The sequence below is a fragment of the Oncorhynchus mykiss genome, chromosome 6, assembly GCF_013265735.2.
Source record: "Oncorhynchus mykiss isolate Arlee chromosome 6, USDA_OmykA_1.1, whole genome shotgun sequence".
NCBI lineage: Eukaryota > Metazoa > Chordata > Actinopteri > Salmoniformes > Salmonidae > Oncorhynchus > Oncorhynchus mykiss.
The window spans coordinates 86511868-86533731 of NC_048570.1; the positions used below are offsets into that span (position 1 = coordinate 86511868).

The window sequence follows — 21864 nt, forward strand, 5'->3', positions numbered from 1 at the left end:
TCTGAAGTGATGAATCACGCTTAACCAACTGTACAGTTTGGTGGAGGAATAATGGTCTGGGGATGTTTTTCATGGTTCGGGCTAGGGCCCTTAGTTCCAGTGAAGGGAAATCTTAACGCTACAGCATACAATGACATTCTAGACGATACTGTGCTTCAAACTTTGTGGCAACAGTTTGGGGAAGGCCCTTTTCTGTTTCAGCATGACAATGCCCCCGTGCACAAAGCAAGGTCCATACAGAAATGGTTTGTTGAGATCGGTGTGGAAGAACTTGACTGGCCTGCACAGAGCCCTGATCTCACGCCCATTGAACGCCTTTGGGATGAATTGGAACGCCGACTGCGAGTCAGGCCTAATCGCCCAACATCAGTGCCCGACCTCACTAATGCTCTTGTGGCTGAATGGAAGCAAGTCCCCGCAGCAATGTTCCAACATCTAGTGGAAAGCCTTCCCAGAAGAGTGGAGGCTGTTATAGCAGCAAAGTTGAGACCAACTCCATATTAATGCCCATGATTTTGGAATGAGATGTTCGACGAGCAGGTGTCCACATTCTTTTGGTCATGTAGTGTACGGGAGATACACCAGCCACAGGGCATTTCTCCAGCATCATGCTTTGGCATAAACTTGATCTAGTTTTGCTTTAAACAATTTCAATATTTGTTCATCACAATCTGTTCATAAAGACCTGGTCAACATGAAATGCATATTATAAAACATAAAAATATGTATAGGATTCTGTATACTTCGATACAGAATAATTGTATTGATTCTGTACTATTAACTTTGATTAAAACATTTGACTAGTAATTAATGCAGTTTAAGAATGCAGTAGTAGTAATCTATGTTATAAAGAAAGAAAAACATGTACATTGATTTGCAAATGTGAATAGAAGCTCACTATATACTATAACAGTTAATACTTTGGGATAATATGTCATAATATAATTAAATGAATCGAAATGTGGTGTTATCTAAGCATTTATTCAGGATTTAAGTGAAATATCCCTGATCTTTGTCTTGAATCATATTTTCAGCAGGTGGAATCATTACCGTTATGCATTATACAGAAGAGCCTTTTAAAGAAAACAGACATGTGAAATATTTAGCCTAAAGTAGGCTTATATTGAATATCAACTTTGTAAAATTAAATTAGGCTAATAAAATAGAATGTTTTATCAGTGATAATAAATCTTATTAGGCTATATAAAACAAATATACAGCTCACAATTAAATAATATTAGCCAATGATACACAAAAATATATTGTTCTAATTAAAATGGCCTATAATATCACAAATATAAAATATAAATCATTCTATTCATTTGGTATTAAATTCTAAAGTATCTCAAATAACTGGCACAAATAATAGGTTTTACATTGGATGTTTCTGGAATTCGATGGCTGGTGGTTTTTTTTTATAATGAAAGTTAAGTCAATTTGTATCAAACAACACTGAAATTGTATATGAAATAATCTTCCTTTTTTTAATCATGAAAATAATCTCAGTCATTATTTAAAGGCTAATTTGATTTGACAAGAAAATAAGATACTCGAAATGCATGTCAAACAACCATACCTTGAGGTGTATAGGTCTATAATAAAATGTGTGGAATGCTCATTTTATAGGCAGACAAAAAGAGAACGTTGATAAAATATTTTCTATTGGCTCATGGTCTCCAATAGAAACGGTGATGCATTTATGAAGGGGCTGGGTTTGACACCAGCTGAGGCGGATCTCCAACATGATTACAGCACACACAGGGCTGGAACATAATTGATGACCTAATTGCAAAACAGGGGAACGGCCGCGGAGACGCGCTCCACTGAAAAAGTTTACTTGTTCTCCCACCAGATTCCCCAACCAAACGCAATTGATGTGAGCAGAGGTGCATACGAGCACTTCTTTCCCACTGTCGCACCTTCACACTGCACTTATCCACCTTAAGTTTATTTTAATGAATGATTATCTCTCGCAATACATCTTTGGATACCTTGGCTACACCACGAACTCACCTCGGCACATCTTTCTTGAAGTCTAAACGCCACCAATACTTCTTCAACCACAAGCGCACTTGGAAAATACTCTGAACTTCACATTTCTTCTCTAACTGACGCTGAAGTAAACCTCAACATGTCTATCACAAGTCTGAAGTCTGATTCCGAGACGAATAACGTTTCCATAGAAGAGGAGGTAAGAATATGGACTTTTTTTTTTGGTCAAAAGTTCTGTATTATGTCTTTGTTTGGAACGGGTTGTGAGCGTGGCTACGAAGTCTAGCCTGGAAGAGATGTAGAGTAGCATGCAAATAGTTTTGCTCCCCAAAATTGCAGGCTAATTAATGATCAACTGATTCAAAGCACATCGCATGAGAATAAGGGTGTGAAGTTCCCTTTAAGTTATGGGTTTCTCACCAAAAAGTCGTGCGAGTCCGTTGGAAGCTCTGAAAAGGGTGTGCCTCCGTTTTTAAATGGACGTTATTTTTTGATTGCAAGTAACACAGGAATGTTTATTTTTTTGCAAGGCTTGCTGTCTTTAAATTAGGCCTACAGTAGATTATTGTTATGGCCATGTGAAATATTGTTTTAGACTATAGCCTAATTGCAATGACATTTGCGCTGTATTTCAGGATTTTATTTGGTTTGAACTCTCAAATCAATACAATTGCAATTATTACAATTGTAGATCTACAGGTTATACTTAATTTTAAGCATTTTAATATTTGTTTTTCTAATCCACGGTAGGCCTAAAAATTGCAGGTTTCTGTTCTGTCGCTGTATTAACAGACCCACCTAATTTCATATTACGGCGGATGAATTTACCAGCTCACACGATCGGCACCTAACAGAACATGAGATTTTTATGCCATAATACAGATTTCCGATCCTTATCTGATCTGTGGTCGGTAAAGAAATGTTCAATGTATTTCCAATCTTTCACTGTTTTAAAAAAAAAAAATTTACTGTCCTCTCTGCACATTAACTGACTGGATCTACGAAATCCACTTGCTGTAGACTACATTTCATGTACATTTTTATTTTATTTAACTAAGCAAGTCAGTTAAGAACATTCTTATTTTACAATGACTGCCTACCCTGGCCAAATCCTCCCCTAATAACCCAGAAGACGCTGGGCCGATTGTGAGCGGCCCTATGGGACTACCTATCAAGGCCGGTTGTGATGCACCGAGATGCAGTGCCTAAGACCGCTGTGCCACTCCGGAGTCTTTGTCCCAATCACTTATTTAATTTTGATCCAGATTTCCGCCATATACCTTTAAGTATGGTTTTGTTGCCTTTGCCTTGTATGATTTAGGCCTACACACACTTGATGCATTTCTTATTAACCTTCAACAAACATTCAATTGTCCAAGAAACCATATTGTTCTGAGGTTAAACCAATTAAAATCATTACATGAAATCTGTTTACAGTGAAGCTTATCTTCTATTCCCTAGTCAGATGTTCTAATTAGTCCAATGAATTTGTCTAGATGGGATGTGGCTAACAGTACGTGCCTTAAACTTGCATGGGAGTTCTGTCGCCAGAGCACCTGAGAAATGTTGTATCCGGGCTGTGTTTCGCAGGCGCGGGTCAAAGGAAGGAAATGGTGTCACACTGTGCACTGTTGTCCACCGCTGTTCCTCTGGCAGTCCATTGTGCTGCACGGGCCTCCCCACAGAGTGGGACCCAATGGCCCTTCTGTAGGCCTGTTTATTTCCTCAGCCACTGCAGGGTCCAATGGACAACATTACGGGCCCATGTTTGTTGAATTCGCATGTGGAAATCCAACCCTTTCTCCCTACTAAATAATGGCTGCATTTACACAGGCAGCCCAATTCTGATTATTTAAAAAGAATCTATTGTTCTTTTAGCCAATCAGACCACCTCTGAGAAATATCTGATCTAAAAACATAATTTAGTGGAAAAATGTTAGATTTGGGCAGCCTGTGTAAATGCAGCCTGAGTCATGAGGGGCTGCACATCACTACTTTGTACTTAGATGGTCTCAAATTTGACATTCCTCCAGTACTCACAATTTAGGTTGTTTATTGTCACCATAGTACATCCTTTGTTATTGTTTTTTTTATACTGCATGTTCAAGGATTTGGGCTGAAGGGGGGGCTTGAAGAGGGAGCATTCCTACAGTAGCCTAGTCATTGATGTGTTGTGGTATGGTACCAGGTAGAGTAGTGTTGCAAATTGATTTTTGTCCCACCACACCAAACACAATCACAATGCACAGGTTGAAATATCAAAACAAACTCTGAACCAATTATATTCATTTGGGGACAGGTCGAACAGCATTAAACATTTATGGCAATTTAGCTAGCTTGCTTTTGCTAGCTAATTTGTCCTGGGATATGAACATGGAGGTATTTTACCTGAAATGCACAAGGTCCTCTACTCTGACAATCCACACATAAAACGGTAAACAGAATAGTTTCTAGTCATCTCTCCTCCTTCTAGGCTTCTTTTTCTTTGGACTTTATATGGTGATTGGCAGCTAACTTTCATAAGGTGCATTACCACAACTGACCTCAGTTCATATTTCAATCACCCATGTGGGCATATGTTAAAAACCAATGAGAAGATGGCACGTGGGTATATGCTTCTATAAACCAATGAGGAGAAAGGAAGTGGCAGGACCTGCAGTGTGTTCTGTGCAATGATTGAATAATATTTGAATTTATTTTGCACACGTGACCGGTGTGGTCAGCATGTAAGCAAGTGGTATTGATCTTTATTCAGTCAACTAGGAATAGGTTAGTCTGTTAAGAGATGAATGTAGGAACTGCCATTTGTCCCGCACAGAGACTTTTAGAATTATTGTTGATATTGAAAACTGCATCAGAGGTGGACAATCCTCCCCGGCCGTCGACCGTCTGTGTGCAGGTTTTTGTTTTAGCCAAGCAGTAAAACCTGATTCCGCAAATTCTTTAAATCAAGATGGCGCTCCATTTTCAGGGCAAAGTTTATGTGCACGATATCCCATATGTAAACGAGTAGAACCTGGCCATTGACTACGTCCTTCAGACACGATTCATATATGTATGCATTATGCCATTTAGCAGACGCTTTTATCCAAAGTGACTGTCATGCTTGTCGGATATTTTATGTATGGGTGACCGGTTTCAAGCGCCATGCTCTACCAACTGAACTGTACAGGACCACTTTCCATACAGTCTTCTCATTGTCATGCTTGATTCTATTAATGTCTAAATATTGGTTTCCTATCAAATAAATTGTATTTTGAATCCCATGCTCTGGACAATTTTTCAAGCCATCTAGCCGTATTTTACCTATCGGAAAGCATTAAATGTGCAGACGTAGAATGCTGATTAGTCCATTCTATCTATTCCGTTTCTATGCATTTTAACCCTGTCCGATAGGCGAAACCCGGATTGATAACTTTTGAATAAATGGGGCCCTGGAGATACACTATACTGTTATTTTTTGTTTTCCAGGTACGAACACTTTTTGTTAGTGGCCTGCCGGTGGATATCAAACCTCGTGAACTGTACCTGCTGTTCAGACCATTTAAGGTAAGCATGAGATTAGTTTCCGAGACGATGGAAGAATTTGGCCTCCGTATTTAACTTGTTGTCCACTGCAACGGAGACGGCAGACAGTCCACTCCTGTCATTGGCTCTTCTGTTCTGTTTCCTGCATTTTTATATTAAAACATTTCATAATGAGAATAAACAAAATGCATATCAGTAGTATTGTCATTGTAACAGAATGTTTTAACAAACATCTTCTTCATCGGGTGCTAATGTAGCTACCTTAGTTTGACGTTATTACAAAGCAGATGCCCATATGATTAATTATATATTGTCATTACCTTCTTACAATACCGCAGAGGACTCCAGAAATATTGAAAGTAGTAACGCTACATCACTGTTCATCTACACTACATTGTATATTATTAATCAACATGTACAGTTTCATTAACCCTCCCTGACCAAAATGGAAGTGGTATCCCTCACACATGGATGGTCTTGTGGAATGTGTAAATGAATAGCACTGTTATTGGCCAACTATCCCAGTGACCCAACTCCCCTCCAGGTCAAGAAGATTAGGATTCATCCATTTCCTTTCATGTGTGATTCATGACAAGCGTTCAAAGCAGTTCTATGAAATCACTGAAACCAGTCCATTCTCCGCCTGTTTTCATAGATTAGATTCCATTGGATATATTGTTTGTCAGACTGGTTGTAGTCTGTACTATCTGCTGTTGTATCATTCTGTATATTGGATCTGAAGCTTTATTTTGGCAATCGACCTCCCAACCCTTCCAGCTTTCTTTTTCTACACGCAAAGATACTGTAGACAGGTTTTTTGTCCTGGAAAAAAACACAGGCCCACATGCTTTTTAGTGATTTGTATGAAGCAAAGTAGATGGGATTCAGCTGCCTCTGTTATTAGTTGTATGCATTTAGTGTTACATTTCTGTTGAAGGTGGTTTGCAGTTCCTGAAAGGACGAAAACACTCCGAACCTAACATCGTCTTAAGTTGTTTAATTTCCCCATGTCTGTATATCAGGATTAGAAGACTTCTCATCCATCAATACCAGTCAGGCTCAAATCTCCTACATTCCCCAGGAATCTGACTCATACTGACATCCAAACCAAAGATTTCTTGGCCCGTTTAAAACAACTAAAAATGATTCACATTAATTCACTGGTTGTTGAACAGCCTATGAAGTTGGTTGAAAGATTTCAACAAACGGAATAGTTCAGGAGAAGGCTGGAGCATCAGTTAACATTAAATACAGTTGGACCTATGCAGTAAAATATAATGGGTTCCTTTTAAAATGAGACAAATACCTAATTACAGGTCTGTGGATTTCTCTATTTTTTTTATCAACATATCTGAGGTGAGTGCATGTCTGGCTTCCTGCATGTGACTTCATCGTTGTTAATTGGATGTCTTCTCTTACAGGGTTATGAGGGTTCACTGATTAAGTTGACATCAAAACAGGTGAGATGCTTTCTGTTATTACTATAGGGGACTCATGGCCCCAAATGAGGGCTTTATGAGGAGACCTTGGATTGAGTGGCATTGTTCAGTTTTCCTACCACCATTTGGGTAATCAAAAAGTGTTACATGGCTAATTAACGTTGGATTGCTAACATTGGTCTAGTTAATAATTTTTCAATAGGAAACAACCTTCCCATGCAGTTGCCGTGCTTTCATCTTATAATATTAAACCTATGTGGTTTAGCTTCTGTTGTGAATTGTCTAATGCATTTATGATTCAGTCCCATTGTATTCTGACCATTTACCTGAAGTGTACTTGGGCAGTCTTCCTGTGCTAACCTGTTGAGGTGGACATTAGGGGCCCTTTGTCTCAGTGTTCTCTCCTCTCTTCCAGCCAGTTGGGTTTGTCACCTTTGACAATCGGACTGGAGCCGAAGCTGCCAAAAACGCACTAAACGTAAGCATCAGACCAGGCGGACAGTTGACAGTAGCCGTGAATAGTTGCAATGTCTTCATCCACCCTGGACACAAGGATTTTGCCCAAAAATGTGTTGCTTTGTTTCTTTCTGTGGTGTGTATATAGCTACATGGTAATGCTTTGCGTAAAGCCTGCATTGTGCTTAATAACTTGGTATAATCCTTTTTAGAAGTCTTTAGAATCATTAGAAGATTAGACCTAAAGGTGGCATACACAATCATTATGTTATCGAGTCATACAAAACAGAACTGTCATAATGCAGGCTTTAAGTTAAGAGTTACGCTACATTTTTGACTCAACCTCTTCTGTCCTGTTTCTAACCTATGAGGTATGGTTGGGGGGGTTTCACTGCTGGGCTAACGGAGTTCCTCTGATCACTCAAACAAAGCATTTTGTCTCTTACAATTCAAGGGCAGGGCCATTTTTGGAAACAGAGACCAGAATCCTGTAGACTTACGGTAGTTAACTTTGGTATAATTGGACACATCTTTCGTAATACGTTATAGCTCTCCTAATTTGCATATCACTGCTTAGCCATATAAATATATTGTATATAGAGCTACATTGGTAGTGTTTTGAACACCTTCTGTAATATAACTTCTTATTCTGTCACTACGTAGCCACATTGGCTGTATCTAACACAGCTCTCATAGCATAGTCTTCCTTATAGGAACATCACAGCCTGTAGCCACGTAAGCAGTCTCGCACTCACACACACCAACATACTCACCTGCATGTGGGCACAATGCTTAGGGCACAGAAACACAACCAGGGTCAAACACATCCAAGGCCAAGTCTTTCACAGCTTCCTCTCCTCGTTTCCTTCTCTCCATCATGAAAGGGCTCAATATGGTGGAAGTAATGTGCTGAGTACCTACCCAAACCATGTGTCCTTAAGTAGTCATGGAAAGGAGCGTACTAGTGCCCTGTGAGACTACTTTAAAAAAAAGTATGCATCCTTCCACCTTATCCTGTTTGATGTTGTCACTGATCTGATGCGGTTGGATTGGTCAAGACAAAAGGGAAACTTCACTTTTCTTATCCAGTCACGTATAAGATCAGTGGTTACCTTAATGAAGGTGGGGGGGAAATATGCATTGGACAAGTATTGGAGCGGGGCCAATGGAGAGGGGGTCATGTAAGGCTGTTGACACACTTGCCCTAGGCCTGGACTCACCTAGGCCACCTTTACAATACTGTGTCCCCGTCCCGTCTCTCCTCTCAGGGCATCCGTTTTGACCCCGAGTGCCCCCAGACCCTGCGCTTAGAGTTTGCTAAAGCCAACACGAAGATGGCAAAGAGTAAGCTGATGGGCACACCGAATCCCACTAATATCCACCCTGCTCTAGGAGCTCACTTCATTGCACGGGACCCATGTAAGTTGTTACGGCTTCACAACACCACTCTAGCCTCGACCCACACTCTCACCACTGTGCCAGTTATTCCCCCTTTTCTCTTGCTTGGCGCGTTGCAGTAAACCCAACAATTGGGTGAAATAATCTAACAACTGAAGACTAACTCACCCGCCACATGCATGAGTCATCGGACTGTAGAGTTTAATCAATTTTTTCTTCAATCCAGAATTTCTCCAGTATCTGTGCTAGTCTGTCTCGGCCTAGACTGCAGGTGCCCCCTCTCTTGCCCATTCGCCTGCTTGTTGTCCCTGGATGGGAGGGGTGGCACTGGAGGGCCCTGGCATTAATGACCTTAGTGCAGTTTAAATGGTACTGCGATGACTTCTACCGGGTTTAGTTATATTGTTTCCACTTAAAGATCTACAATGTTATGACTGTAATTGCTTAACTTCGCTGACTAAGTCAGCCCAACATAAATACTTCATACTTTCTATCAGGAATATTCACGCAAAGAGGAAAGCAAGACAATGACGTGAACTGTAAAGTTAAAGTAGGAACATGTACTGTATCGTGGATTCCGTAGGGTTTTGAGTGCAATGTTCTAGTTGGCGGTGATTTCTGCCCATTCAGTTAACAGCCTCTAAGCACTACTGATAATGTCAATGGGGGCATTTTAACAGATAATTGTTAAACCCAATACTGTTTCCCCGGCCCTTTTACCTCCTGCACGTTTCCAGATGACTTGACGGGGGCGGCATTGATTCCAGCGTCCCCGGACACGTGGACCCCGTACCCCCTGTACACCACGGAGCTGACCCCCGGGCTCCCTCACGGCGCCTTCGCCTATCCTGCAGCGGCTGCTGCTGCTGCAGCCCTCCACGCCCAGGTACGGGACCAACTGTTCTCTCTTCCCTTTAGTCCTTCCATCTCTCCACTCACTGCAGTTCAGTAAGAATGGAAGCCAATAGGTCCGCCCTTGTGCTCTTGACATTCTCCCAGAGACTCATTAGCCCAGTGCCAATTCAATGCCTTGACGCCATCCTTAAAGGTCGACTCAGCAATACAACGCCATCAAACACGTACGCATTGACGTCTGCAAGTGGGAAGTCACCCCAACAGAATTGTTGGCTCTTTTGCGCACTTGAGGCAGGTCCACTGGGATGAGCTGTTAGTTGCATTCTTGGCAGATCTGAATTTTGTTTTCTGTGAACAGGAAATTGCCCCGCTATGTGTATAATATCATATAGTCTACCTTTAACGCTCTGTTAAGCTTCAAACTGACTTATACCACAGAGGAAGTTATTTCTGACACACTGAACTAGTAGCCTCCCCTTCTCTGTTCTCTACGCTAGTAGCCTCCCCTTCTCTGTTCTCTACGCTAGTAGCCTCCCCTTCTCTGTTCTTTACGCTAGTAGCCTCCCCTTCTCTGTTCTCTACGCTAGTAGCCTCCCCTTCTCTGTTCTCTACGCTAGTAGCCTCCCCTTCTCTGTTCTTTACGCTAGTAGCCTCCCCTTCTCTGTTCTCTACGCTAGTAGCCTCCCCTTCTCTGTTCTCTACGCTAGTAGCCTCCCCTTCTCTGTTCTCTACGCTAGTAGCCTCCCCTTCTCTGTTCTCTACGCTAGTAGCCTCCCCTTCTCTGTTCTTTACGCTAGTAGCCTCCCCTTCTCTGTTCTCTACGCTAGTAGCCTCCCCTTCTCTGTTCTCTACGCTAGTAGCCTCCCCTTCTCTGTTCTCTACGCTAGTAGCCTCCCCTTCTCTGTTCTCTACGCTAGTAGCCTCCCCTTCTCTGTTCTCTACGCTAGTAGCATCCCCTTCTCTGTTCTCTACGCTAGTAGCATCCCCTTCTCTGTTCTCTACGCTAGTAGCATCCCCTTCTCTGTTCTCTGCGCTAGTAGCATCCCCTTCTCTGTTCTCTGCGCTAGTAGCATCCCCTTCTCTGCGCTAGTAGCATCCCCTTCTCTGCGCTAGTAGCATCCCCTTCTCTGCGCTAGTAGCATCCCCTTCTCTGCGCTAGTAGCATCCCCTTCTCTGCGCTAGTAGCATCCCCTTCTCTGCGCTAGTAGCATCCCCTTCTCTGCGCTAGTAGCATCCCCTTCTCTGCGCTAGTAGCATCCCCTTCTCTGCGCTAGTAGCATCCCCTTCTCTGCGCTAGTAGCATCCCCTTCTCTGCGCTAGTAGCATCCCCTTCTCTGTTCTCTGCGCTAGTAGCATCCCCTTCTCTGTTCTCTACGCTAGTAGCATCCCCTTCTCTGTTCTCTGCGCTAGTAGCATCCCCTTCTCTGCGCTAGTAGCATCCCCTTCTCTGCGCTAGTAGCATCCCCTTCTCTGCGCTAGTAGCATCCCCTTCTCTGCGCTAGTAGCATCCCCTTCTCTGCGCTAGTAGCATCCCCTTCTCTGCGCTAGTAGCATCCCCTTCTCTGTTCTCTGCGCTAGTAGCATCCTCTTCTCTGTTCTCTACGCTAGTAGCCTCCCCTTCTCTGTTCTTTACGCTAGTAGCCTCCCCTTCTCTGTTCTCTACGCTAGTAGCCTCCCCTTCTCTGTTCTCTACGCTAGTAGCATCCCCTTCTCTGTTCTCTACGCTAGTAGCATCCCCTTCTCTGTTCTCTACGCTAGTAGCATCCCCTTCTCTGTTCTCTGCGCTAGTAGCATCCCCTTCTCTGTTCTCTACGCTAGTAGCATCCCCTTCTCTGTTCTCTACGCTAGTAGCATCCCCTTCTCTGTTCTCTGCGCTAGTAGCATCCCCTTCTCTGCGCTAGTAGCATCCCCTTCTCTGCGCTAGTAGCATCCCCTTCTCTGCGCTAGTAGCATCCCCTTCTCTGCGCTAGTAGCATCCCCTTCTCTGCGCTAGTAGCATCCCCTTCTCTGCGCTAGTAGCATCCCCTTCTCTGCGCTAGTAGCATCCCCTTCTCTGCGCTAGTAGCATCCCCTTCTCTGCGCTAGTAGCATCCCCTGCTCTGCGCTAGTAGCATGCCCTGCTCTGCGCTAGTAGCATGCCCTGCTCTGCGCTAGTAGCATGCCCTGCTCTGCGCTAGTAGCATGCCCTTCTCTGCGCTAGTAGCATGCCCTTCTCTGCGCTAGTAGCATGCCCTTCTCTGCGCTAGTAGCATGCCCTTCTCTGCGCTAGTAGCATGCCCTTCTCTGCGCTAGTAGCATGCCCTTCTCTGCGCTAGTAGCATGCCCTTCTCTGCGCTAGTAGCATGCCCTTCTCTGCGCTAGTAGCATGCCCTGCTCTGCGCTAGTAGCATGCCCTGCTCTGCGCTAGTAGCATGCCCTGCTCTGCGCTAGTAGCATGCCCTGCTCTGCGCTAGTAGCATGCCCTGCTCTGCGCTAGTAGCATGCCCTGCTCTGCGCTAGTAGCATGCCCTGCTCTGCGCTAGTAGCATGCCCTCACAGCCCCTCTCATTGATTCTCACCAGAGAATAGCTCCCACTGCTTCCTAGGTGTCTGGGCCTGAAAGCTGCAAGTGTGACGGGAGGCTTTAATGCATCCCCACCTTCAGAGTTCACTTCCTTCCTGTTAAGTCCATATCCAGCTTCACACAGTAGGGCCATTAGGGAGAGGAGACCATAGAGATCATATTAAATGACCTTTTCTAAATCGATGGAGACACTCCTACCCAGTGGTGGAAATGGACTTCACTCAGGAATACCCAAGTAGAGAGGTTTGGGGACAGACTGATGGACGTATCGCCGGCCACATAGTTTACACCTGGAATCCAGGGGCCACAATCTGTAGGATAACATTGAAACGTTACATCTGTTCATTACATTTCTAGCTGCAATTCGGCTTCATGTCAGAGGCGTGTTCTTTATATATTTCTATCCGAACCTTCAACAATGTTGTCCCCTGTTGAACTAGGCCCTGTTCTAAGTGGGTTCCCCCTCAATTCCACCACTGCTTCTGTGAGACACTTGTGAGGAAACTAGCCCATGATAAAGAAGCCAGCTATAGGACCCTTCAACCAGCCTTTCCATCCGTGTGCTGTAGGAATGCTCTCACTGCAAACTGAGGCAGAGAACTGTCTGAAGTCCTGCCATTGCTAGCTAATTGCGGTCTAAGTGCTGGTGTTATGGTACAATGGGCCACACTGCAGTAGTCAGGCCCTGCCACGGGTCATTTGAAGTTCAACGCCAAGCTCACTTGTGTAATGTATGAACATGGTGGAGTGTTACCCTGTGAAATGGGCAGCGATTGTGTTTGTCATTGGGTAAAACAACCTCAGAAATGTGTGGTATTTACTGGGAGAAAACTGTCGGTCATGACAGATCTTCTTTGGCGGTGATAACTTACTGTCCACGTCCTTGATTGGAACAGAAGCTTTTCTGTTTGAAATGGAAAGGAGAGTTCCTAATTGCCATCTGATGAAAGATCCCTCAAATGCTCTGAATTTGATCCAGCCAACACTCATGTCGAATGAATGAGGGAAATACACTGAACTTCGTATATTTGCCAAACCACCAATGAATTGTAAGTCTCCAAAACCAAAGCTTACCTTACATTTACCGGTAGTTCACCCTGTCATGGTCAAATTTCAGGTGTCTTTTGTTTGAAATCCTAAGGCAATAACTCGTATACAAAGTATGAACTGTTGTTCCTGTCAATTTGTACTGTGCCATGGTCTATCTGTTTGACCTCATTTAGTCCAACCAAACTAGTTGGACCAGAGGTATGGAAAGGTAGTTGTCAATCAGTTGCTTTTAAGATGGAAATGTTGATCACATGGAAATGAGACAAGCAAGCTATTCCATGAATGTCGTGTTACGATACTGTTCATTGTCATAGGGCAGCTGTGACCCACATTCCTATGGTCTTTGAATGACCACTGCTTAAAGGGACAGTTCATCCAAATCTCTGAAATGTGTTATCCTTTTAGAGCTTTTCAATAGGTGACAAGACTTCAGTCAACAATTAGGATAACGTTAATTTATTTCCCTTTCTGTCTAAAGTCTTGTTTCCTACAGTCCTGCTGGGAAATCTCACTGGATGCGATCAATTGTTATTGTCTGACTGGTTTCTTTGGTCTCTCTAGATGCGCTGGTACCCTACTCCATCTGAAACTAACCAGCCAGGATGGAAGTCCCGGCAGTTCTGTTAGATATATAGTGAGTATCTTTATACAAGTGCTTTCATCAAGTTTTTCAGAACGTACAATATGGATTACATTAAAATGATTGAAAATTACTTATGTCCAATTTCCCCCTTCAGATGTATTTTGGGAACCATACCTTCTCCGTCCAGTTGAAGGGAGGTTTAACTGAGCTCGTCATTAATTTAATCAGGTTTATTTAATGGACAAATGTGCATTACAGACCTATTCATGTTCTCTGGAGGGGTCTGAACTGACAACCTTGCCATCGACAGATTGAGCTGATTTCCTTTTGGCAACTATTCCGGTACCATCTTAGCACTTCCAAACCTCACGTGAGCCAAGTAAACGCCATAGCAAATAATGACCTGAAGAGAATAACATTCTGAAGAAGTTATACATTATAAAGCAACTCCTTGGGTTATGGCCTAGAGAGCTAAGAGTTCAGTCATTGCATGTTGAAGTATTTTTGGCATGAATTAGAAAGCAGAGTTCTGTGTCCTTGTTTTTCTTAGTGATTGTGTTGCTTCTTTATCTGGACCTAAAGTCTAGACAATGAATCCCCTTTGCTTCCTGTGTATTCCTGGTCTTACCTGTGAAAGATGGACTGTTGTGTAGATGGCTCCTCTTGCATGGACCTTGTAGAATGCACCCCTAGGTTCTGACAATCCCAGTCTCTCCCAAAATATCAATGTCTATAAAGAGTATATTTGAGCAAATGCAAAGTACAAGTATTTTTGTACTTCTGTTTAATGTATATTTATGCATTTTGTGCTACTAAATAATGAACGTGTGTTTGTTTAGGAGTATTTTGTGTTTTGGTGTTTTGATCTATAATCCTGTAAGTACTTAAAAAAAAAAGTGCAATTGTATTTGTTTGAGGGTCTACTGAAATATTGAAGAATTCTAACAGTGGCCCATGTGCCATTTGGACTGCTAAGAAATTGATTGCTGTAAAATGTTGATTATTCAGAATGTGAAACTGGACTACAAACATGAAGGGGTTGCTTTTGGAAGCCATTTTTTTTAATGGTTTAGCAGGATTTGGTGGATGGAGAAATTTAAGTTTGCAGTTTAGAATAAGTTTGTCTCTGTATCTGCTGAACATGAGATGTACAACTGTTCCCATTTTATGAATTAAACAAAGTGAATGCAATTATTTTTCTGATTGAATTAACCAGGTCTAAACTATGCATGTCCTTTGTGTGTTATGCCTAAACTATGCTTTCGCTGACTCACTTTACAGTACATCAGAGCTTAATTTCAGATGTTTCCAGGTCAATTATACATTTTAAACGTACTATTGTATTAGTCTCTTTGTATTACCAGTAGAGCTGACCTACACCACCCACTCTGCCCTCTGAAGCTGTTATGTGTTTCTGCCCAACCAAGCATGATGGCTTCTCAAGGGATTAAGTGGCCATTTTCAATAGAACCAGCTGCTTATGTACATTGGGTGATGCACTGCTGGGATTCTGTCCATTTTCATGGTCTGTTTTGTGGCCAGAATAAGCATTCATGGTTTTCAATTCAATTTTGGCTTATGACTAGTTAATACTTTCTGGTCCCCAGGAAGGGTAGTAATATAATTTGAACTATGATAAACCATATGTCTATGAAACAATTTAACGTTAAAGCTAAGATGCTGACTTGTCAACACAAACTAATCCACATGGGGTAGAAATGAGAGTACCAAACTGCCTTTCCTGGCCTGTTCAGTCAATACAAATATTGGTTGTAGGCACTCTTGCTCTAATGACTAGTCGTCTCATAATGGGTGAAACTGATTTCAGCAGCGTACTCTACACAACCTTGGATGTGGTTTGTGATCAAACAGGATGAAACACTTGATCTACATAAAAAGTAAAGAATCAGTAGCTTGCCCCACATTACAGCAGCTTGACCTTCAGGGAAACGGGACATAACACAAGACCTGTGCTTTTATGCAATAGAGTTGATTTGACAGGATATCGATGACGCCTGCTGTGACATCATGCATGCTATGGATTAAGGACAGATGGGTGCTTCGGCGGCCATCTTCTGCACCAACCAAATCTGAAAGTAAAAGGTAGCAGGTCAAAAACATCCGACAATGAAGTCTTTCCAAGTCATTATTGTAATCAGTGAGCAATGAAAATAATTATGTTTGGTCATTCAAAATCTAGTGTTTGTGAATGTATCAATGAAATGGTCTTATGTAGATTTGTAACCTAGGCCTATTTGAATTAGTATGTTTGTAAACGGATTACTTTCACAACAGGTATAAGCAACTATTTGATATTAGCAAGTGTGACAGATTCAATGATGTGCATATAGTTTTAGTTCCCCATTACAATAGCAATGAACTGACATACAGTACTATAATGAAATAATTCACCATATACCATTAATGATGAATAAATTATGATTGGATGGGGGGGGGGGGTCACAGGCTAAAACAAGAACATACACAAAAACAAATGATTTGTGTCGGTGCTGAATGTACTGTATGCACGTGCATGTGGGGCGGCAGGGTAGCCTAGTAGTTAGAGTGTTGGACTAGTAACCGGAAGGTTGCAAGTTCAAACCCCCGAGCTAACAAGGTACAAATCTGTCGTTCTGCCCCTGAACAGGCAGTTAACCCACTGTTCCTAGGCCGTCATTGAAAATAAGAGTTTGTTCTTAACTGACTTGCCTAGTTAAAGGTTTTTAAAAAATGTATGTTTTTTTGTATCATTAGATACTTGTTTGAATAGGTTAGACTAGAGGTTACCCCTGTAATATAACAATTGAAATTTCCCTTATGGTGACATCCATTGGGGGAAATGTACATTATTCATAACCACTCAGATAGGCAGGTTTACATAGGGAATGTTTTGGCATGGTGGTCAATGGCCAACAGTCTGCATTTGAAAGGAAAAATGAATAGTTTAAAGTTGTATTTGTTGCATGCACAAGTACAGCACCAATACAGTGAAATGTTTAACTTGCAAGCCCTAACCAACAGTGAAATAGTGACAATAGTGTTCCAAAGCAACTACAGATACTTATACAAATCCATGAGAGAGGAACAAGTGCGTCATCTACATGTATGCAGTCACACAAGAACCATGTTCACTTTAGTAGAGTAAGCATGCCCCCTTGTGACAAACTGAAGTAATACAATGTGTTCTGGTGTTGGCTGACTCCATCTGTTAACAACGTGTAGCCTCCACTCCTTGGCACATGAGTTCATCTGAGAGGATTGGATATGGAGAATATTCAGAGCCGGACCTGACCCCCCCGGGGCCCTAAGAAACAATCTGCTAAGGGGCCCTCCTCCCCGACCCGTGACAACATGTGAGTTCATCTGAGAGGATTGGATATGGAGAATATTCAGAGCCGGTCCTGACCCCCCTGGGGCCCTAAGAAACAATCTGCTAAGGGGCCCTCCTCCCCGACCCGTGACAACATGTGAGTTCATCTGAGAGGATTGGATATGGAGAATATTCAGAGCCGGTCCTGACCCCCCTGGGGCCCTAAGAAACAATCTACTAAGGGGCCCTCCTACCTGACCCGTGACAACATGTGAGTTCATCTGAGAGGATTGGATATGGAGAATATTCAGAGCCGGTCCTGACCCCCCTGGGGCCCTAAGAAACAATCTGCTAAGGGGCCCTCCTCCCCGACCCGTGACAACATGTGAGTTCATCTGAGAGGATTGGATATGGAGAATATTCAGAGCCGGTCCTGACCCCCCTGGGGCCCTAAGAAACAATCTACTAAGGGGCCCTCCTCCCTGACCCGTGACAACATGTGAGTTCATCTGAGAGGATTGGATATGGAGAATATTCAGAGCCGGTCCTGACCCCCCTGGGGCCCTAAGAAACAATCTGCTAAGGGGCCCTCCTCCCCGACCCGTGACAACATGTGAGTTCATCTGAGAGGATTGGATATGGAGAATATTCAGAGCCGGTCCTGACCCCCCTGGGGCCCTAAGAAACAATCTGCTAAGGGGCCCTCCTACCTGACCCGTGACAACATGTAAACCATTGTCCATTGCCACACAGTCACACCTGACACTTCAGTGCTCCCACTACAATCCTCCCTCCTTTAAAACGGTTTGCTCCATCTGTCGGTCTAAGAATAAGTAGACCTATACAGAACAGAATGAGGTATAAACAAACAATATTTATTGAACATAATATTTTCTATAGAATCTTAAGTGAATACTAACATTAACATAAATAAGAAATTGTAGAAAATCCAGTCCTCACAATATTATACAATTAGCTTTGTCTATACAATGTAAACATAAGCCTATAGGCTCTGGCTGCAGCAATATGTCTCAAAATAGTCAAATAAAACCTATACAGCTGTGTGATTAACTTTGGTTTCCTCTACAGCCTGGGCATCAGCATGGACACCAGTCTGTCTGGACACCAGTCTGTCTGGGCACCAGTCTGTGCTGGACACCAGTCTGTCTGGGCACCAGTCTGTCTGGACAACAAATTCTTATTTACAATGATGGCCTACCAAAAGGCAAAAGACCTCCTGCGGGGACGGGGGCTGGGATTTAAACATTTAAATAAATTAAATTAAAATATAGGAGAAAACACACATCACGACAAGAGAGACAACACAACATAAAGAGAGACCTAAAGACAACAACATAGCATGGTAACAACACATGACAACAACATGGCAGCAACACAACATGGCAGCAGCACAGGGTACAAACATTATTGGGCACAGACAACAGCACAAAGGGCAAGAAGTTAGAGACAACAATACATCACATTACACAAAGCAGCCACAACTGTCAGTAAGAGTGTCCATGATTGAGTCTTTGAATGAAGATATTGAGATAAAACTGTTCAGTTTGAGTGTTTGTTGCAGCTCGTTCCAGTCGCTAGCTGCAGCGAACTGAAAAGACGAGTGACCCAGGGATGTGTGTGCTTTGGGAACCTTACTACAAGGGGATTTGAACTTTTGAACTTGACATTGGCGGGGGTGTGGTATATGGCTAATATACCACGGATAAGGGCTGTTCTTACGCACGACGTAACGCAGAGTGCTAGGACACAGCACTTAGCCGTAATACATCGTCCATATATCACAAACGCCCCGAGGTGCCTTATTGCTATTTTAAACTGGTTACCAATGTAATTAGAGCAGTATATATAAATGTTTATCATACCCATAGTATACGGTCTGATATACCACAGCTTGCAGCATTCAGAGCTCGAACCGCCCAGTTTATAATAACTGTAATACCATGGCATTGTTGAATACTCCTTTCTGACTGTCTTGAAGGGCCTTCTAGAGTGTGAATTATTTCCCATAATAATGCACAGTATATCAGCATGGTATAATTCAATGACTATAGTATATTTTTTACATGTTCTATGTTTGAGCTGCTTTTAAAAGCAAAAGTCAAATTGAAAACATGACTGGCATTGTTGAAATTGATTTTCATAATAGCAAGCTAGGACTGATGGTTTGGTTAGCTAGAGAACAGACGTAGCTATCTAGTAAACTTGCTAGCTACTTCACTGGATGTTGAACACATTTCTACCTGCAAATGAACATACTACACAAAATAATGTCACTATCATTTTATTTGCCTAGCAACACACCTTGTACAACTTCAGAACTTGGCCCCTAGTTGTGTCCTGACCATAGTAGACCGTATCTAATGCACTAGTTTACCGAACAGAACTAAATAAGTATCCTCGTCCTAAACGCAGGGTCAGGTACATAGGTCGGGTAGTATGAACCAGATCTGGTTTGGAGCTACATCTTGACCAGTTAAGTGACAGATAATCAACGAGGGTATCTGTGCGTTCTCTGGATAAGAATGCATCTCCATGGAAACTTAGTTCCATTCCGCTTGCGCCGTCGTGGAACACACCTTCCGCGTCGCTTTACATTTTCCATAGAATGCATAGTCCCTCGTTGATTATCCCTTACTTATTAACTGGACGAGGATACTTCTTTAGTTCTGTAAAATATTGCATTAGATACGGGTTATTATGGTCAAAACATACCTATGGGCCAAGTTGTAGGCTACAAGGTGTTGCTATAGGCTAATAAAACGATAGTAACATTATTTCATTACAAAAAAAGTAGCTTTACAATATCAATTTAAAATGGATATCAATTATACATAATTTAGTTTAAATAATTATATGTGGACATTTACGTTTTTTGACTGTGCTAGAAATACGACATTTTTCATGGAATTGCATATCAACTGACCTAAAAAGGAACGTTGCATTAATTATCATGCCAGGGGTCACATGGTGACTGAAGTGCAAGTGAGCAAATGTTGCCGTGCTCTTACATTTAAAACGTATCAAATTACAATGAGGGAGTTTGATAGTTGATGATATGTAACGTTTTAGTAATTGAACAAATTTAAATGAGCAATTGGGGGTTACGTGCCTTGCTAAGAGAACATTGATATATTTTCCTTAGTTAGTTCAGGGATTCGAACCAGCGACCTTTCGGTTACGGGCTCAACGCTCTTAACCGCTAGGCTACCTGTCACATTCATGTGCAACACGTTTACTAATTTATTTCAGCACATTCCTATAGGTTGCAACTGTTTCATTCCAGCATTCACGCGTGAAAAACGCCAGTCAAATGCTGTGTTCATAACCAAGTGGGAAGGTGATAATTTCCCGTTGTGAAGTAGTAAATACTAGTTGGCCGCATTCATGTGCTTCGGAAGGTTTTCTTGTCATGGTCCTTCATTTATAAACAATTTTCACCACACAGATATTATATATAGAATAATAGAAATATATTGTATAAAAATACTTATTTATATTTAGAATATTGGTTCCGAAATAATATCCTATTGGTGAGCCAACTGGTAAATGCAGAGCGTCTTCTACTCAGTTATAAGGAATTCTTATCACTTTACAAGGTCCCTGTAACACCTAAAGATTTTGCAATTGTTTTAGATGCCATTCCCCCAGGTGTTGCTCTGTTATTCAGGAACATGTCAAGACCTGACCCTCAGAGCCTACCTTCTATTGACCCTGTTGACTCATCAGTAGGAAAGATTTGTTTCTCTTTTGTTCCATTCAACAACAGAGCGATACGATACCTTGTTTCAGCAGGATGTTGTATCTATATACCTTATGTCATGCCTACTTGTTAACAAAATTAAGAAGTTTCCTTTAAAATTATTCATAAATATTATCCTGCCAACCACTATATGAAGAAGTTTAAGGAAAACATCAACTCAAATTGCTCCTTTTGTAATGACCACCCAGAAACAGTGTTGCATCTTTTTTGGGCATTTTATTCATGTAAGAAAACTGTGGCAAGACATCAGTAGATTTATAATTGAACACATTTATGAAGATTTTACACTATTGTGGAGAGATGTACTGCTTGGATTCTTTACATACAATAGAAATAAGCTGAAACATTTTTATGTAATTAATTTCATTATTCTTTTGGCCAAATTTCATATACACAAATGTATATTTACAAACAAAAAACCACATTATCTTACCCTACAAAAATAAATTGAACTGTATTTAAAGACAGTTAAATACTCTACTAACAAAAAAGCTGTTAGAATTGCAAGTGTATGTATGTCCCTTAAGGTCCTTGTGTAATTGTAATGTGATATTGTACCCCCTAGCTCGATTGTCCATTGTATATAATCTACATATACTTGTGTTCCCTCATGTACTTTCTGTACTGATTTGTTGTTAATAAAAAAAAAAAGAAGAAAAAGCTCAATTTCCCAATTCCGAGTTCCCAGTTGTTTTGAACATGGAAATAACATGCGCAGTTTGAGCCACTCCAGGAAGTGACGTTACAGGCTAGCTCAGTGCTGCCCCCTCTCATTGACGAAATCAAATTGAAGACAACCGGGGTACTGCAGGCTGCCCAGGGGTGAAAGTAGATTACATTTATTCCCAGTACTGAACCTCATGTGTGCACACTCTGCGCGTGCAACACATATTTGCATGGTCCTAATCA

The 21864-nt window shown here is 42.0% G+C and overlaps 1 protein-coding gene across 1 annotated transcript; it reads left to right on the top strand.

Annotated features, from left to right (window-relative positions):
• Positions 1-1745: 1745 nt before the first annotated feature.
• Positions 1746-15055, top strand: LOC110526773 (RNA-binding protein with multiple splicing 2-like). The gene is made up of 8 exons (XM_036981340.1): positions 1746-2191; positions 5464-5541; positions 6942-6980; positions 7375-7437; positions 8684-8834; positions 9551-9699; positions 13843-13915; positions 14019-15055. The coding sequence occupies exons 1-7, from the start codon at positions 2132-2134 to the stop codon at positions 13906-13908; spliced, it is 606 nt and encodes a 201-aa protein (XP_036837235.1). The 5' UTR covers positions 1746-2131; the 3' UTR covers positions 13909-13915; positions 14019-15055.
• Positions 15056-21864: the final 6809 nt, after the last annotated feature.